The 18593-nt window shown below is 42.6% G+C and overlaps 1 protein-coding gene across 3 annotated transcripts in view; it reads left to right on the top strand.

Annotated features, from left to right (window-relative positions):
• MNAT1 (MNAT1 component of CDK activating kinase) overlaps window positions 1–18593 on the top strand; it is a 115223-nt gene that overhangs the window by 21914 nt on the left and 74716 nt on the right. For all 3 annotated transcript variants that reach the window (XM_042813730.1, XM_042813732.1, XM_042813733.1), the window contains exons 2-3: window positions 8263–8415; window positions 10095–10168. In XM_042813730.1, coding sequence (XP_042669664.1) covers window positions 8263–8415; window positions 10095–10168 — 227 coding nt within the window. The remainder of the gene's footprint in view (window positions 1–8262; window positions 8416–10094; window positions 10169–18593) is intronic.

Genomic DNA, 18593 nt, shown 5'->3' with positions numbered 1-18593 from the left:
AGAAGTGGTTTGTGCACTGAGTCCACATAGGGCTGATGAAGAGGAGGGAATGGCGAGCTGCTGAGGCATGACCACCACGTTTTGCTGCACAGAAACCATCCATCTAGACTTGTTTTGCTTCCAAGCTGAGACGTGTCGTAGTGCAAAGTGTACAAAAGTAAGCATCAGCTAATGTATATGGAAATATAATATGTATGTAATGCTAACAGATATTTTTTTCCACATGCTTGAATATATATCTGTTGCTTATGTCTTAAATTGCTGTACTATCTGAAATAAGATGGGCAAAGAATGCTTGCTCTCTTTCTTTGGTGCTATTTTATCAGTTGCTAAGGTGAGACAAACTGAACGGTATGATTTTACCCTCTCTCCTTTTCCAGGTGACAAAAATTGACCCAAGTGAATCAAGCTTGGATCTCTGAGACATTCACACATCATGTTTTATGCCGGATAAAATAAATGATTTGGTTATTGATGGGAGAATATGGATCTGTGTAATTTAAGAGAGTGCTTCGGTTTGACGGTTAGGAGTTATTTCTGTTAAGAGCAGATGCTAGAACATCTGTGCTGTTGTTGTTGCCTTAAAAACAGAACTAGAACAAGCAGCTAGTCCTGTAGATAGGACTGAATGACCTCTTCTCGATTAGTAATTCAAATTGTCTTCCAAGACACAACCAGGTCATGAAGTCTTCCTCATAAGCTTACTAAACTCCATTGTGATTTTTGCAGTGCTCCTCTTGGGAGGGATATTGATGAAGCAGCCGAGGGTACCCTCGAGTAAAGGAGGATGCTTATTAATCCTATTTTCTTTTCTTATGCTTCTGGATCAAGCTAAAAGAATGCCATAAAGCTTTGGGAGAGGGAAGGGAAGGACACATTTTAATAGACAGCATTGCGTGCTCTCGAATTCAAAGCTTAGGAAGGAAACTTTTCATGCTGCCTCCCCGTACCTTGATGCTGGGTCTTGTTTCATCTCAAACAGCATCTCCTGGGGCTTGGCTCTGGGCATCTTCCACTTCAATTTGCTGTGGTTACTTTCATGGGCACTTGTGAGGAAGTCTTTTCTAGGGGAAGTATTCCTCCAAGGGCTGAGACGTCGCATCTCAGATAGCCTGAAACACACTTTTAAAGCTGCCTGGAAATGTTGTGGGGTCTTTTCCTGGGAGACCTTCAGAAGCTGCCTGGATGCAGGCCTGGGAACCCTGAGCCAGAGGCACTCAGAGAGCCCTGCCAGCCTCAGCCATAATGTGATTCCATGCTGGGCACTGTGGAGGGCCTTTTATTCTCAAAGCTTTCAAGGCTATGTGCCTACATCAGCTTCAGTTGTTGCAGTGCCATCCTTGTTCTTTGCAGCCCAGCTGTTCTGCTTGTGTTCCATGCATGGCCTCAGCCAAGGGATCCCTGGCTGTCAGTACCAACTGTGTGTAAATACAGTGGTGCAAGCTGCCTGAATGTGAATGCTTTTTGTGGGATGCCCTGACCTGTCTGCAGGAAGTCTGGCTGCCAGACTTGTTGGGGCCTGGAGCTTGTTCATGGGTTCTTCTTGTTCTGCTTGGAGGTGGGATCTGCCAAGCTGTTGAGGTACGTGGCATTCCTCATACAGCCCTTCACCATTCTTCTGGGTACTGGCATCCTCTGATGCTGAACACAACTCCCCTTCCAGCTTCAGCCTCCCCAAGGAATGATTCTGAAACATGTGTCTTTGAGACCTCCATGGCATAGTGTGATATACGTACTGCTCTGACTGTGATTTTATATCTGGCAATATCCTGCTGAAGTGTTCTCACCCTCGTTGCTGGTTCCCGTTTTCACTTTGCCCTTTGCTATGTGCTGGTATAAGTATACGTGAGCTATGCGGTGAACCAAGTGGGTGAGTTTGTCTGGCAGAAAAAAAACTCAGCAAATAACCGTATGGCTGCACAAGTGTTTGTTTCTGGCCTGTGAGAGATGGCAGCAGGGAAGGGACGTTGTGCAGCAGGGTGAAGGGAGATGAGCAGCTTTGGAACTGCTGCTGCCTCAACACATAGAAATGCAAATGTTGGCTTCCTCTGAATATACAAAATCAAGGTTGTGAAGACATTTGCTGCTCATGGGAACAGAAGGTGGTGTCTCACAACTTATTTGGTCACTAGTTTTTGACAGCAATGAATGAAACTATTTATCTAAAACTACTTATCTGAAAGGAAATAGTTGATTGGTTTCTATCATAAAACAGCAGCTAGTACTGAGCACTTTGAAAGCACAATCTGCTGCGACTTTCAAGCCAAGGAAACCTAATGGTTCTTCCTTGTACGCTGCTCTGTGAGCACCAGCAGTGTTCTCAGTGCTGTCAGGACTGGAAGTTGTCTTTGTTCCAATAGACCGTTCTGTTTAGCTGTTACACAGTACATGTGTCCACGGTATCTCACTGTGTTTGAATAGCTCAAGGAAACCAGACTGTGTAGCTTTTATGCTAAGGGTGAAATACAAGTCAGTGCTTTTGGCAGAAATTTGGCTTGGTTCCTCCCAGAGGCCAAGAGAGAAGAGCCAACATATGCAGAGCATTCAGCAGGTATGCCTGCAAGAGATTGCTAAAGGTTTTGATTTTGAGAAATCTTGCTTTTGAGATGGTTTTTAAAACGCTTGCATGCTTCCCATTGAGACCCCAGACCACTGTTGTTTTTATGGAAAACCTTGGGCATGTGCCCAGTTCTCTTGCAGATGTGTGTTGTATCAACTTTATCTTCTTACTGTCTGAGATTAGACGTGAAACGTGGGAGTGTCTTGTGACACTCAGTATTGTGGTCAGGATATCACATCATGCCTTTAATACCATTTTGATTTATTTTCCGCTTTCTACTGTACAGCCTTATTTCCTTGTCTTGCTTCTACACGCTATTGTTTTAATTCAAGCAAAACATTTCTTGTGACTGCTTTGGGTCCCTAAAGTGCATATTTTCAATTATGTGTTTTAGTTTTTCAAGTGAGATTTCTGATATGTGCAGGTGTTCTATAAGCCAATGCAAGTGAGCCAGCAAGGCCTGCCCACAGTGGTGCAGGAGTTCCTCTGATGTCACAGATGGCTGCGGGGCAGCATGTCCTGTGTGGAGCTTGGTGTGAGAGCCTGAACTTGGGGACGACAAGCGTGTTTGTGCTGGGTGCTGTGAGCCAAGGGGTGCATTGAGCTGGACCCCGTGTGAAAGGTGTGTGCTTTGTAGGTTTAAGGCAGATGTGGGGAATTTCGTAATGGTGTCTCAGGGTCAGGTGTTCGTGGGCAGCTCCTAATCCTGGAAGCAACCAAGCCTGATCTATTGAGAACCTGAAAAACTTGCGAAAGTTCTTACTGAAAGAGAATAAAACAGAAGAAAAGTGTTATTGACATAGTTGAATTATTGTTTTAGTGCATGTGTTTGCCCAGTCGGCTGTAATGGATTTGAAGTCGTTATTCTGGTGCATTGGCTAAGTTCTCTATCGATTTTGGTATGCCTAGTCATTGTGAAAACATTTATTTCTCAATGCTGTGCAGCTGCTTGTGAATTGTCAAGAATTGGTCTTTCAAGTATTGGCTTGTCATCTCGACTCAATTGAGATAAATGTGCCATAGGATACGTTTTCATTATTGTGTGCTTAACTGATTATGCAGCAGTATCTCATGAAGAACCACTTTTATTCAAACATCAGTGGAAATATTTTCTATGTGCTTAAGGGGTCCAAAAAGAAAAAAAAAAAGTCTGGTGTTCTGCGTTTGTTAAGTTTCAGTTTGCTGCAAAACTCCCTTATCAGGCCCAAGCTACTTGAAATGGTTTTGTAATGGAGATGTTGAAACACAATGGCTGGTGGAAGTGTTTCTGTTGATCATTAATTCATGCCCAGTGTCCTTTTTATTTATTTGTTTATTTATTGCTTTCACTGCCACTCATTCAGGGCTGTAGTTCAACCGCAACCTGGTCTGCTTTCTGGTGAGTGCAGGTGGGATGAGCTGGGCTGTAGTGTTTGCAGAATGACCCGGACGTGTGTCTGGGTGTTTGGAAATAGGGTTACCTGGGGCTGAGTGTCTTTGGAATTCTTGAGGTATCTGGGTTCGTTTCACCTCCTTCTTTCTGCAGTATGGAGTAGAACTCGTCTGACAGAACAGCAGTGAAACAAAAGTCTATGCGTGCATCCTTTTCCCCAAAGGTATAAATAGTCTAAAAGAAAGATGGTATGCTTGGCAGATGATGCTGAGAATTGACATGATACAGTTACAGACCGAGTACCAGAGCCTTTTTTTGTTGTTGTTGTTATACTCTGTTATTTACAAGAGGGGTTAAGATCAGCTCTCTAGGGTCTCAGTATTCTTGTGGGGGAAAAAATAAATTGGAAGTGGTTTCTGAAGTTCAGGCTTGCAGTGCATGTTACTGTGGGCTGAGCAGAGGGGGGCTGCAGGCAACTGAATATAGCTTATAAAGTATTACATTCTCATCTGTTGGTGGATGGAACTGTGATTTCTGCCCATAACCTGAGATGTCTTACTGCCATAATGGGCTCTCTGACGTGTGCCATTGCAGTCACACTTCTTTCTCTTCTCTCTGTTTTTGATCCCTAACCTGTAATGTAGCATTCAACAAACTAATTGCTTTCGTTTGGATCCCAGAGCTGCTTGGATCAATGAAAGTTTGTCATTGCTTCAGACTCCAAGAAGAAGCTGCATTCTAGGATGTACCTCTTAGTCCATCAACTTGGTTTTGGAAAAGAAGCCTGCAATGGCCAATTGCAAATAGTAGATGAGCTCTTGGCTATGTGGTGGGAACCTCTGTGGGTTCTGAGCACTTGCTCAACGTACTGGAGGTTGTGAAACAAACAGGTCTGATGGCTGCATGCTCCACACTGTGCCACTTATGTCCTTACAGGACTCAAAATAGTCTGATCTGAGCTGAACAAAAAGCCTGTGAATGTTCTTAGAAGCCTCTTTGATTTAAAAATGGGGATGTCTCTGTAAGCTTTCTCGTGTGGTTTTTGGTCCTGTTTGTTTTTAATGTTCCCTGTCCGTAAATCAAGGACCATTCCATTTCTGTAAGTAAATTTCCATCTGACATCAGAATTGAGGAACAAGTGAAAACACATCTTTATTTATTTATTTTTTTATTTTTGCTGATACTTTCCATTTCATTTGTTTGGAGTTCGTCTTGGCTCTGTACAGAAGACTGTATCATTGTGTTTTTAATCTAAACTTTTCCATAGTAAAGAGGATGGTTTGTTTTGCCTGTTAGTTTAAATTACAGAAACATCTTGGTTATAAAAGCTGAAAAAGAGGGCCTTAGAGATTCTGAATACTTGATTCTGTTTAACGAGCGTACCTACTTAAAATAGCCCTTGTGAAGAAGGTCAGTAACTCATTCTTTAATATTCCCAGTCAACAGCAAGAGCAATAAAGATTTTCTTTCTGAACTGATTAATGGCTGCATATCAAAGCCCTGAAATTTTTTTGCTCCGGTCAGCAGAATCTGAAATTTAAAAAGGGAGGGTATTTAGTGCTCTGCTTGTGAGAATGGCTCTTCCTTCATTCTGTTTTGTTTGCTCTCTTGCCAGCCAAGCTAGAAAAATAAGCAGTGCTGTGGAGCTGCACTTGCGTTGGGCCATCCTCGTCTGTTTGGATGTGCCGGGGGCTCCCCTGCTTATCTCTTGTCCTCCCAGCACGGAGTTTGTGAGTGGAGGAACTTCTGCTCTTTTTCTGCAATGCGTTCAAAACATTTTTCGTATGATCCTGAAGCCCCTGAGCACTGAGATGTGTGTAAGGCGTGCTGTGCTTTGTGCAGCGGTGCTGCCAAACCGCTGAGCTGCTGTAGTGCTGCTGTCCTCAAAAATGTGCATCGCTGCAGACTGCTTAGGCTGAGCCGTGCCTTCCTGGGGATGAAAGGGAGAGCAAATACGGAGCAAACCGATGTCCGGTGTACTGCCATTTAGTATCCTATGGTGGATACTTTGTTTTTCCAGGAGATGAGGTGGGCTCACTTGCCTGCAGATGGCTTTTCTCCTCCAGGAGCGAGGAGGAGTTGTGGGACCCATCGTGCGTCCATCACTGGGGCATAGACAGCTCTGCTGGGATTGAGTTTGGGTCTAAATGGGTGCATTAAACCTATGGGGAGATGGAGAGAAGGCAGGGCTTGGGCTTGGTCCTGTCCTGGCCCGTATAACTGCTTCTGTGTTCAAAAGGAATGAATATAAGCATGGATGTGTGTGAGTGAGAAAGAACTCAATCACCTGATATGGGATTCCCCTTGTGAAGTTTGCACTCATCTTTTTTTTTTTTTTAATTTATTTTTTAATGTAATTTTTGTAGGAAAGCAGCTTTCTAGCCTTAGGAGCTCTGCTCCCAGTTTGGGCAGGCACTGAAGCACTTGCATGGAGTGCTTGTGCAAGGAGGGGTGTTTTCCCTAGCTGGGTCCTGCGTAAACTTGAAATGTCTTTGATTTGGGGAAGAGAGGGGGGGGAAAAAGGTGAAGTAGTTTCAGGTGCTACTGTCTGTGCATAACATCTCGCACAGGGAGACCCTGTTCTGTTGGTCCTTAGGCAACACTGTGATAAAAAACAAATCAAACACCTGTGCTTGGATCCTCTTGCCAAGTTCTGGAGCTTTGCTCACCTTTTTTTATAACTTAAAAATAGGAAGGAGGAGACAAGGCTGTTTTTTTTTCTTTTTTTCTTTTTTTCTTTCCAAGTGCTGTAGTTGCTGTGTTGAAAGATGTACAAACAGTGCTGGCTGCCAGAATGAAGGAGACAGTGAAACTGTCCTTGTGTGCAGGGCTGCTGCAGGCATGGGCCGGTTGTGGGAAGGAGAAAGAGCCTTTTCTCTCTCTTTCATTTAGTGTTGCTTAACAGTGAGTTAAAACACCTCCCTAAAGCAGCCTGAGCTCATGTCCTCGTATCTTCTGACTTTCAGACATAGCTTGCTGAAAGGTTTGCTTTTTCCCTTCCCAGCTAAAGTGTTTTTAAGTGCATTTGTTTCTCTAACCAGAGGAATGCCAGGGCAGGAAAATCTCTGGGTAAATCCAACATTTGCTCTTTAGTGCAGTCAGCTGCAAGATGCATTACAGAGCTGGAATTCTACTTCTGTTAACAAACAAAATTGCAGTAATTTTTTTTTAAATTGTAGGATACAATCACAGTTCTCTTACACTTTCTAATCTCCCAAACAGCAGCTGAACAAAACTGGTTGGCAGTAGTCAGTTCTGCCTCTGTGTGTACTGGAACCAGTCTAGTTAGGAGCTGGTCCACGGGGTGGAAGTTCTGTTTAAGATCCTTTGCAACCACGTCAGTATTGCTTCCCTTGTTTAGATTTTGTGCTGAGTTGAAGGCACAGCACAGCCCTTAATGTACAACAGTCTTGGCTTCAGTATGCCCAGGTTATAAATAGACACCCCTTGCCCCCCTTGGCAGTAGGAAATGACTGCAGCAGGTGTTGTCCTCTGCTAGAAATTTGCACTTATTCATACCCTAGTACTTTTTATACAGTAACCTAGCTCCTAGTGTGCTCTTCCTTTCTTAAGTGCCCGCTGACTTGCTAGTTAGTGTCATGCTAAAATCTGAAATCTTCAGTAAGATAGAAGAAATAAAGGTTGTAGGTTGAAAGGTTGAAGGTTGTTTTTATTGTTGTGGACCTCTGTAGGGCACTTATTTGTGTGCAATTTTGAAAGTATTAACAGCAAGTGTGGGAGAGGTGCAGAATGTCAGGCACAGGTAAAAATGGTGTAGGGATTCTTTGGGTTCCTTTCTTCATATTGGGCTGGAGTTCAGCTGGGTTTTTGCAATAGTTCCTCCACGGTAATGCTGGTAAGGGCTTTGGAAGGCTCTGGGCAGGATCTGGTACCCCCCCTCGTGCTGAGAAAATAAACGGGGCTTTTTGTGTGGCAAGGTAGTGCTCAGAGTAAATAAGGATATTGCAGCCTGCTTGGTGTGAAATGAGTTTGGTGTCAATAAACAAACTTCCTCGTGACACAAAACCCATCATTGTGTTTGGATTAGCTTTCGGGCTCAGCAAAGAGGTGAAGCTGTTTGGGCAGGGTGAATGAATGCCTTTGTGCTGCTGAGGTCGTTTCCTTCCAGGCATGGGGCAGAGTCCCTGCTTCTGTGCAGGTGTTGGATGCTTTGGGGAAGAACGGCGGAGTTTGATGTGACAGTGTGCAAAAAGTGAAAGAAAGGGGAGATGTGGTGCTCGTTTGGAGAGTGTGTGCAATAAAAAAAAGGGAGTCCAAGTCTTTCATTTACAGTTTAACGTGTATGTGCCTCTACGTCCTTCTCCCTCAGATGTGAGAGCTGCGTGGAGCTGCTGTTTGTGAGAGGGGCTGGGAACTGCCATGAGTGCGATACGCCGCTGCGGAAGAGTAACTTCAGGGTGCAGCTCTTCGACGATCCTGCTGTTGACAAGGAAGTGGAAATCCGTAAGAAAGTGCTGAAAATGTGAGTGTCACCAGTCAAAAGATCAGAATATGGATCTGTTTCATGGCTCCCATTTTCAAAAATTGTCTTATTTTTCCTGTAGCAATTTAAAAACAAACCAATAAAAACTCCTAAAACCCAACACCAGAACTTAACTTGACTCCATTTAACGTTGAGGAATTATAGAGAATTTGATTTTGTGCAACGACTGAGGAATGAAGTCTCAACTTAGCCTGGAGGAACTCCTACTTCGTGTTAGAAAATGTTGGGTGTTTCTGTGTGGGGTATCTGGCAAAGACCTACCTCCCAAATGGAGATGATTTCATGCTGAGGACCACAGCTGCTTTCCCTTTGAAGGGGTGAACATGGGAGTGGGGCAGAATTAGGACCTGGATTGTTTTGTTGCCTGGGGACCTGTTTGAAGAACTGAAGGCTAGTTCCCTTCCAGATGAAAATGGGCAGAAGAGAGGCTGTTCACATTGTTTTCCACACAGCAATTGTTAGCAGAAACCATTGCTTACAAGCACTGTGTTGCGAGACAGTCATGTGGATTTGAGAGCTCTTGGAGTTGAGATAAATTGCATCTCAAATTGCATCTCACGTCTTGTGGCCATTAAACAATATTTTAGAAGGAAAAAAGTAGTATGCCACTTGATGAGTGCTAAAAGAAGGAGGGCTGATGGAATGTAGCAAACTTGGACAGAGGTGTGCAAGAGGGAACACAGGTAAATCGTAAGCTTGGCAGCCTTTGCCTAAGACTTAGTGAAGACTTGAACGAAATGAATCTTATAATACTGCTGAGATGTAAGAGAATTGCTTCACTGAATACAAGATGCTGATGTGGAAAGTAATAATTTTGAGGTTTGATTATAAAGTCTACTGAAGCTAACAAAAGTTAAATTAGAATAAAGTCAACTTGATGGACTAAAGACAAAAAGAAGCATAGTTAGAACAGAAAATGCTGTAAAATACTTGGCCTGCTTGGATTTGCCAGATTAATTTTTAGGAGGCAGACCCAGCTCCCCCTCCAAATTGGAACTGTGCCTGAGTTCTCAGAATTTGGTTTTTGTATTTCTAGGTGTCATGTGTCTTGGTCTGCTGCAGAGCAGGCAGAATCTCAGTTCTGTGTTTTATTGTGAGAGGCTACGTATCTTGATTTTGAGAGCTTGTCTGTGTTCTTACCAGACTTCTTGTCCCTTTTTTCCAGCTACAGAGAGTTGAATAAATGAGTTCTGGAAGGATCTATTGGTATGGAGTAAGATAATCATGTAGCACTTTGAGTTTGCTGCTGACATAAGCTTTCTTTTGTTGGCAAAAAGCCCTACTCTCTTTTCCGTACTTGTACAAAAAAAAGTTTTCTTGTGGGTGTTGCTGTTGTTTCTGCCTTCAGCAGGTTTTTCATGATGACAGGTTGGCTTGGAATAACAATGAACTAGGTTTTGTGCTTCTGTTTACCTGAACTGCTGAAAAAGGAGCCTACAAACAGTAGGGAAAGATAGCACTGATTTATACCAGACCGTCTCCTTTCCAAGCACTTCTGTCTCATTTTAAAGACTGTGTACGTTGGTCAGCTGTGGGAGCAACAAAGAACACTGTTGATAAAACTAGGTCAATACTTAATATGCTTGCAGCAAGAGCCTTGCTGAATTGAAATTTCATCTGTGTGCATTATACAAACGATTGTTTCTCCTTTCTCAAAGATACAATAAAAGAGAGGATGACTTTCCCAGCCTAAGTGAATATAATGATTTCCTGGAAGAAATAGAAGAAATAGGTAAGTCTTTATGCTTGCATTTTTGATGTGCTGTGCTCATGAGACCATAGGCCTTTATCTTGACAAGCTGCCTATGTCTAAGTTGGGTTCTTGTAATAGGATTTATTGTAGTATCAGATGTTTATCTAATCACTTTTTTTCCTGTATATTTTAACAGTATTTGCTGAACTGTAGGGCGTTGTGAAGTAAAATATTTTATCTTCCAAAGGAAAAACACAATTCAAAGTGGAAGTAGTGCTTTACTGCTAGAAAAGGAGGGCTTGCAAGCGGTTGTCGGGGCTGCACTGGGAAAGATTAAACAGAAGAGAAATTTAAATTTTCATTATACGCCTCCATTAGCTTTATCTACCATGACAGAAGCCATATGGTGTCTTTCATCAGTTTTGCTTCTGCAAGTTACAGTAGTTGAAGCTGCTTTGAAGCTGATGACCTTACATACCACTGTGGTAGCATTTTGTGTTGCTGTGCAGAAGAAGAAGGTTTAGGAACAGACGTTGATTTCTTTTTCTTTGGTTTAGTTGAAGGAGAACTTTGCCCTTTGGAAGGGGCCTATGTTATCAACAGAGTTTATTTTTTTTCTTAGTTAGGGTGACTTGTGATTTATGGTGGAGTGATGGATTTTGCTTAGAAAAACATGGATGTGTTCAAAGGAGAGACTCCTAAAAGGTTTGCTTCTTGGTTTTATAGACTTCTCTTTTTTCTGTCCTGGAGGATGAAGAGGTGGCTTAAAATGTGCAGAAAAGGCAGTGAATGCCATTTGAAGGAAGTCATGGAGATGCTGCTTTTCAAAGGAGCCCTGGCTGCTTTTTGCACGAAGGCATTTTGTAGAAACATATCCAGTACACTTACTGCTGTGAGCAATGTGTCATGTTTTTGTTGGCATCGGAAGGCTCAGGCTGGAGAGCTAAATCGTGTGGCTGGGAAACACCAGGCACACTCATATGGGTCCAAATATCTGGAGGAGACAATGTGGGTGTAGTTCTGTTTGTATATGTTTTGGATGGTGTAGAGGAAGGAGAGGGTGAACAGAAAGACTGATTACAGCTTAGCCAGAGGATTCTGGAAGAGTCTATGTGTGCACAGAAAGGGAAACTGCTTTGTATTTATGTAGTTTTAAATACAGGTTTCCCACTTACTGCTGTTATGTGATATTCTGGTACCTGCAACAAGGGAGTTGAAGTTTTGCCTGAAAACTCCTGAACCTTGTCAATTTGTGCAGCATGTGATGATTCCCCAGCTCTTGGGATTAGGTGGGTAAATTTCAGATGATTCCAGAGCCTCTGATAGCAGTTTGCTTTGGAAGCAACAGAACTTGAAACTGATCCTCGTAACCTCGTGAAGAAGTGCAAACTTGTCTGTAATTGTGCTGGTCCTGCAAACGTATCACGTAGGAGCTCAGTAAATACATGCCAGGAATTGAAGTTAGTTGCTGGGAAGGGACACCTAAAACACCTGAAAGGTCTAGAAAGATGGGATACCTCCTTCCTTCAGCTGGGGTTGTGTGAGGAAGGAAGGGATGCAGTCAAAAGGCTCTTAATCTTCACAGTCACAGGAGTAGTTCATGATCTATTGATGTACTGTAGATCCAGAATCCAGAGGGCTTGTTAGATTCAAGAACGCATCCAACAAGAATTCAAGCCCCGTTTGTTCCCATGGTCACACTTTGTTTTCAGACTTCATTGATTGTTGTCATCTCCCCAAACGTCCTGCCTGTGTTCCTGAGCAGAACTCTCCAACTGACTGCTGTCTGATATGCAGCAGTAGTGTTACTTATTCAGCATTTTTTTAGGGCATTTTGTGTGTGGCATGGCAGAACAATGTGCTAAAGGCGCCTGCAACTCTATGGGTATTTTGGATTTAACTGGTAAGAGTAGTTATTTCCTTTTTCTTTGTATATGTGAATTCCCTGCTCGTTTGTGCACGTGGGAAACTGGGTTGTGGGAAGGGAAAGAAAGAGTGTAGTCATGCGGAGCAAAGCTCTGCCTCATGGGGCCAATGGATGGCAGGTTGGCAGGGGCTGCTGGTGATTGTTAGAGCTGCCAGGTTGGGAAGCCTAGGGTGCAGAGAACCAGATCTTCCCCTTTCTTTCTCCTGCCCCAAATTCCCAGTTCTTCTGTGAGAAGGTCAACATGTTTAAAAAGCACAGCTTTACCCTGTTTGCTCTTTGCTGGTAAGTTTTGATTCTTAAGTTGTGAAGGGGTTTCAGATAAAGTAGTTGCTTGGCAGAGAAAATATGTAAACATCCTGTGTAAGTATGCTTGTGTGACCCTGGCAGGATTCTGATAGCTTTTCCAAATGTTTCAGGTAGATCCTCTCCAGCATTTGTAGTGACTGCAGTGGTTTATTCCATTGAGGTGATGTATGGCCTCACTTGAAGCACATCTCCCCCTTTGTAGCAGGAGTATTGTAACTACAAACTTTGCTATTTAAAGAAAAGCGTTGGGTGGTACAGCAACAGAGGTGGGGGGAAAAGGTCAAACACGAGGGTAGTCATATCTTCAGATTGGTGTTATAAAAAGCAAATTTTTAGTGGTTTAGAATGTAGCCACTAAATAATGCTTTGGGCTAAAATGTGTTATACAAGGCTTTAAAATAGAAACCACATTGTAATGCAGGCTTTCTCCAGAAGAAAAATCAGTTGCACGATTTGGTAACATTGTTAACAGTTAGTTGTCATTAGAACCCGGAGTAATAATGAAATGAAAAGGTTAAAAGATATCATTTGGAGCAGTGCATGCAACATCTATTGAAATAAGTCAGGTCTGTGTCCTGCTGGGAGGTTAAACCTTGGAGTTTGCCACCAGGGCTGCACTCTCTGGACATCATGCAAACTTTCCTTGTGCTTTCTACAGGATTTTCTTCTTCCCCAGGGTCTTCACAGCCAGTTCTTGAAAGCCAGGTGTGCCAGCTTTCCAAAGCAGGGCCCTCCTCCTATCCTGTGTGTACACACGGCTTGGCACCGCTCTCCTGATACCTGAACGAGGCCTGTAGGCATTACCACAACACAATTGCTAATAGCTATTATTTCTTTTAACATTCAGTACATTCGTGTTAGAAGGAGGCTTCTGTGTTTGTGCCCCTTGGATTCCAGGATCTCGTTACTTCTCTGAGACTTTGTGCAATAGCAGCTGCCTGGTGATTTGTTTGCTCCCAACGTTTATCTAACAAGTGATCCTTGGGTAGACAGGATTTTATTATCTGTGATCGCTTGTAGGTTATGTTGTTTATTGTTTGAGGGTTTTCTTCTGTATGTAAAAAGATGGTGCTGCTTTGCTAAGAATGGGAGGAACCTAATGTAAAATAGGGTGGCCTTATCAAAGATCAGTTTCAGTCATCTCATCTGAACTGAGATTTCGGTATCATGCTGTTCCAGCCACAGTGATCCTTCTTATCTGATGGGGATTAGTGATTCAAGTAATTCAATTCCATAACAAAGTGTTTCTCTGGAAAATTGTCACAAGAAAAGACACCTGAAAATAAACAGAAATGTTTAGTAATGCCTAACTAGATTTTTTTCCTGGCTTAATTTTGCATTTTGGTTTTCCTGACTTTTTTTTTTTTTTTTTTTTTTTTTTGTAGTAATGTTGGTGGAAAGAGACCTCTTAAGATCTTGCCTGTCTCTTCTACCACCAAACTGCTCCCATCCTTGTGAAAGGGTGAGGCCCCACAGGTTTGCCCAGAGATGGAGAGCACCAAGCAAAGGTGCCAAAGCAGCTCTGGTCTCCCTGTGCAGACTGAGGATGTGGTCATGACTCTACTTAGAGTGGTCTGCCCAAAGCACTTCTGCCATTCTCAGTCTCTAGCTGGCCATTTACAAAGATGGTAATGGAGGAGTTCTTGGTAGTAGGGTAGGAGGAATGTTCTTTACAGCAAACCTTAACATTTTCCTTAATCCACAAATACCTCCTTCAGGAAGGAGTTGGATGTGTGACCATTTTCCCACGAGCTGGTTCAGCTAGAAGTACAGAGAATGGAAGGTGAAGGTTTTAAGAGGATTGTGGATGTGGAAAAAAGGATCAGTACAGGAACTGACTTTGTAGGTCATTAAACTAATCACCTGCTGTCTCACCAGAGAGGTAGTGAGCCTAAAATTTGAATAACAAATATTTTAACATGGTAATATTGGTGTCTCTTCTAGGAGGAGAAATCTCAGATAGTTTTCAGTATCTCAGACTTAAAACAAGGATATTTTGATGGATCGAATTTGAAGTTCTGCAGTGGAGTGACATACACACAGTGCTGCATCTCTGGACAACTTACTGTTCCATGTAATCCAGAGTTTTGGCTCAAATCTTGAGTTCCTTTTATAACAAGAAAATACTTTCCCATTTGTTATAGAACTGCGGAATAAATGTTGCTTTTTAAAAAGCAGTGAAAGTCTTCCTGCAGAGGCTGAATTTCCAAAGGAAGGAATTTTACCTAAGTAGAATGAAAAGTTTCAGGAAAACACAATAGTCTTCCTGTTGTACTCCAACAGATGTCTCAAGGCAAGTCAATTTATAAACGAACCAGTGTGAGATGGATAAGCAGATAAATAATTGTTGCATACAAAACAGCTTCTGTTTCTTTTCCCTGAAGGGTTTCAGACCTCTTATATCAGCTTATGCTATATTTTAACACAGACAAAAATCAGCCTGTCTTCTCTTTGAAACCTTTTCAAACTAGCCATCTGCTTTGCCAGTCATATTCAGACCTGCACCAATATTTTTTCAGGGGAGATACAGCATGTGAGTCAGGGCTTTGTTTTTTTTTTTTTTTTTTTTAGCTCTTTCTGTTCTAGTTCTATAATTTTTGTTGTCTTTTTTTTTTTTTTTAAAGGAGCATTTGGAAGAATTAAATTTAAAAATAAATTTCTGACAAAATGCAAATAAAACCAAATCAAACAATGCAGTGTAGTCCTACATGTGTAGAAGGTAAGATGCTGAGCATTAGTTACTGTGTTCTTTGATTTGATATTTGCTGGTTTTTAAATGCCAGATAAATAGTGGTGGGGGCATGGAGAAGAGAAGGAAGTAATCGTGACCCAGTCCCCCTTACAAAATGAACCTGACTATTGTGATTATGGGGATAAAATGGCAGGTCTACATTCTGTAGTTATTGATGAAGAGATGTTTGAAACCCATGAAAAATAAACCAGAAAATATGTTGGAAAGTATTCAGGCTGACAGGTTGGTCACTGATAACTGAGTGGTGTCAGAGAGCTCAGTTTGTTTTGCTGCTAGGATGTTTATGTAGGAGGGAGGATATTCTTTTCATTAATTCAAGGGCAGCTGCTGATGCTGATCTCAGTTTAGGCACAATCAGGTCTTCACAATGCTGCAATAAAACGTAAATCTGCAGTATGTTAAGTGTTGAAATGAGGGCCCCTTGGTATTGAGGAGCAATAGCTAAGGGTGACTGGGACCAGGATGATGTTTTTTTCCTCAGTGACAGCAAGGCACTGTTTAGTAGGAGAGATCTGCTCTGGTCTTTGAGGGTATAGGAGGTACAAATCTTTCTGATTGCTGCCCTACCATGTCCTGAGGTGACAAAGTAGAGGAAGACAGGCAGAGAAGAATCAGTGCGAGGACATTTGGTTGCAGACAGAATTCTTCCCATGGTTTCCAGCCACCACAGGGAGGCAGATGGAGAAATAAACACAGCACTTCGCTGCAAGGTGATATGAGGTGATAGAAAGGATAAAGATTACTCACTTTTGTAAGTCGTTATAAATAAAGGCAGCAATCTGCATATGTCTAACATTTGCTTTCTTACCTGATGTGGGTTTTAAATCTTATGTTTGGTGTTTCACAAACTGAGATTGTGTATTGTTGAATCCATTAATAACTGAGGGAAAAAAAGCCCGCTTGAATGTTTCAAGCAGCAGTACTTGCAAAAGCTAGGTCATCTGCTTATTGCTGGATTATTTTTAGAGGAACAACCAAGATGTTCAGGAGCCTGAGGCATTTTGGCATCTCATCTTGTTCCTCTTGCACCTGAAGGTGGCATCTGGGCATCCTGCTAGCACAGCATGGCTCATGTGCTATTTCTTTCTTGTGTCGTCATTGAAAAGTTTACAGAGCTGGTGTGTGGATTTAAGTTGTAGGAAGTGCTGACATTCCCATGCAGCTGCTGTCATTGCAGAGCCTTGATCTGATAGAATGCCAGCATTTTCACATGACCGTTCTTCTGTGCTGTAATACTCAAATGTGAAGCTGCTTGTCAGCTGGGGACTGCAGACTAGAAACCGGAGGTCAAATCTTCCCTCAGATAATAAAAGCTTAAACTGAAATACTGTGTTTTATTAAGGAAATGCTGCCAGGTCTGGAAAGCAGTATGTAATTGCAATAAGAAACTGGAAATGTTCTTATAACCCTTTTGGAGTGGGGAAAAATACACTGAAATTAGTAATTTGCTTCCAAAACCCAAGGAGCTGAACTTAGAAAGTCAAAGAGCTCTCAGAGCGATGTGTTGGTTTGTGGTAATGTCCAGGGCTCCACCTGAGGTGAGATGAAGACCCTGAGATAGGTGCTACATGGAGCTGGAGTAAGGAGAAACAGCAGAATGTATCCAAGAGAAAGGAAGCTTTATCCTCCTGCTAATGGTTCTCATATATGGGAGACCTCCAGTGTAGAGGTCAAGTGATCTGCCCTGGAACAGCAGCAAAGCTGGAAATTGAACCCAGGTTTTGATTCCCAATCAGATGCTCAGCCCACAAAACCAGGCTGCTTCTCAGATCCCTCCTGAAGTGAGGAGGCTGGGGCAGGGCTGCAAGAATTCTGCTGCTTATCGGGAGCCAGACTGAATTAAAATGTCGGTCCTCCTGATAGTGCTTATTATTTAGAGAAGGGGGAAAAATAATAAATGCAGCATTTTGTTTGTTTGTTTAAGGCTGTGAATTTCTTCAGCTATATCCTGCCTAGCCCTTTTTGCTGTGGTTCAAGGAAAGACTGAAATGCTTCTGATAGAAGTAAAGTGTTAGTTCTGTACTCCTGGAAAGAGAGTGTTCTTACATTTCTATTACTTCCCTTACACCATCTCTGGCACTTGTCCATTGCCTGTACTGACACAGTTCAGGTTACTGGAAGGTTTTGCAGACACCATGGAGCACCCAGAATCCTGCAGTCAGAACAGGGGGAGAGGTAACTCCTGTGCCTGGGAGAAGTGTAGTCTGTACTGCTGGGTAAGTCCAACAGTAGCCAGTGACTCTTACACTGCAGATCTCCCCTGTCTATCCCCATTAATTGATCTCTTGCTTTGGTTTTATAGAATCACAGACTGATTAGGTTGGAAGGGAACTTAAAGTCCAGGAGGTTCCAACTCCACGCTGTGGGCTAGTTGCCACCCATCAGCTCAGGCTGCCCAGGGCCCCATCCAGCCTGGCCTTGGGCACCTCCAGGGATGGGGCACCGACTGCTTCTCTGGGCAGCAATGCCTTACTGCCCTCTGAGTAAAGAATTTCCTCATAAAATCTAACCAAAATCTCATTTTTCTGTTTCTCTGATTGCTCTCAACGGTCTTGCCAATCTAGGTTATGGGTAGTTTGCCTTATCTAGAGCCCTCCTGAAAGTTAAATTCTGCCACATTACCTGTGAAGAGAAGAAAAGAATAAGGGATGTTAATCTTTACCAAACTGAGATGTGTGCTGTTCTGATGGGGAGCAACACAGATATCGTTCTTTCGCCTTCTATTTCTCTCAGTCTTGTTTACACAAATGATTTTGCAGTGGTACCCATGCACAGGGTTCAGTTAGCTCTAGTCACTTAAGAAGACTAGGAACAGAGAACCAAATAAAAATCTTCCAGTTCCTGTTGCTGGCGTTTTCACTGCAACTCCTTCCCTTGCTGGTTGTGCAATTGCTGTGCTGCTATTCTCTTGGAAGGGATTCGTCACTGGCTGTGTGAATTTCTCTGCTGCTCTTGTAAGCTTACAGTAGATGTGTTACAAAGCTCTTAGAGATCTTTGGGAAGATTGCTGTACATTTATGGTCTTCACAAGCTTTAGGGCTGTGGATGTGAGCCTGACATCCACTCTTGATATCGAATGCTGGGCGACTTCCCAGTGATAATGGCTTTCTGCTGGAATTCACTTTGCCCACAATTGAACTAGTGACCTAGAGGTGTAAGACTCAGGCACTGTATTGAATTACTGGTCATCCAAACCATCTTTTAAGCTGTTGATTGTAGAAACCAATCAATTCTTGAGGTGTATTCCATGCTGTATGTAGACAGTTAGGAATGTTCTGCAAAACTGTGGAGCTTGCTGGCCAACTCTGTTTGCTCATAATTATGTGAGATCTAGCCTGTCACTATCAAGAGGCATTGAAAGAATATCATTATAACCAATTAATCTGGATGCATCTGCATATGGATTCTTCATAGTAAAGGTAATTGTACACTGATGCCTTTTAACTCATTGAATTGTGAAACTGATCTGCATACCTGAA

This window comes from Centrocercus urophasianus, unplaced genomic scaffold (assembly GCF_019232065.1).
Source record: "Centrocercus urophasianus isolate 14NV4802_14NV808 unplaced genomic scaffold, USGS_Curo_1.0 seq_14, whole genome shotgun sequence".
In the NCBI taxonomy this organism is placed as follows: Eukaryota; Metazoa; Chordata; class Aves; order Galliformes; family Phasianidae; genus Centrocercus; species Centrocercus urophasianus.
The sequence above is the reverse complement of the archived record's forward strand: the minus strand, read 5'-3'. Positions and strand labels throughout refer to the sequence as shown.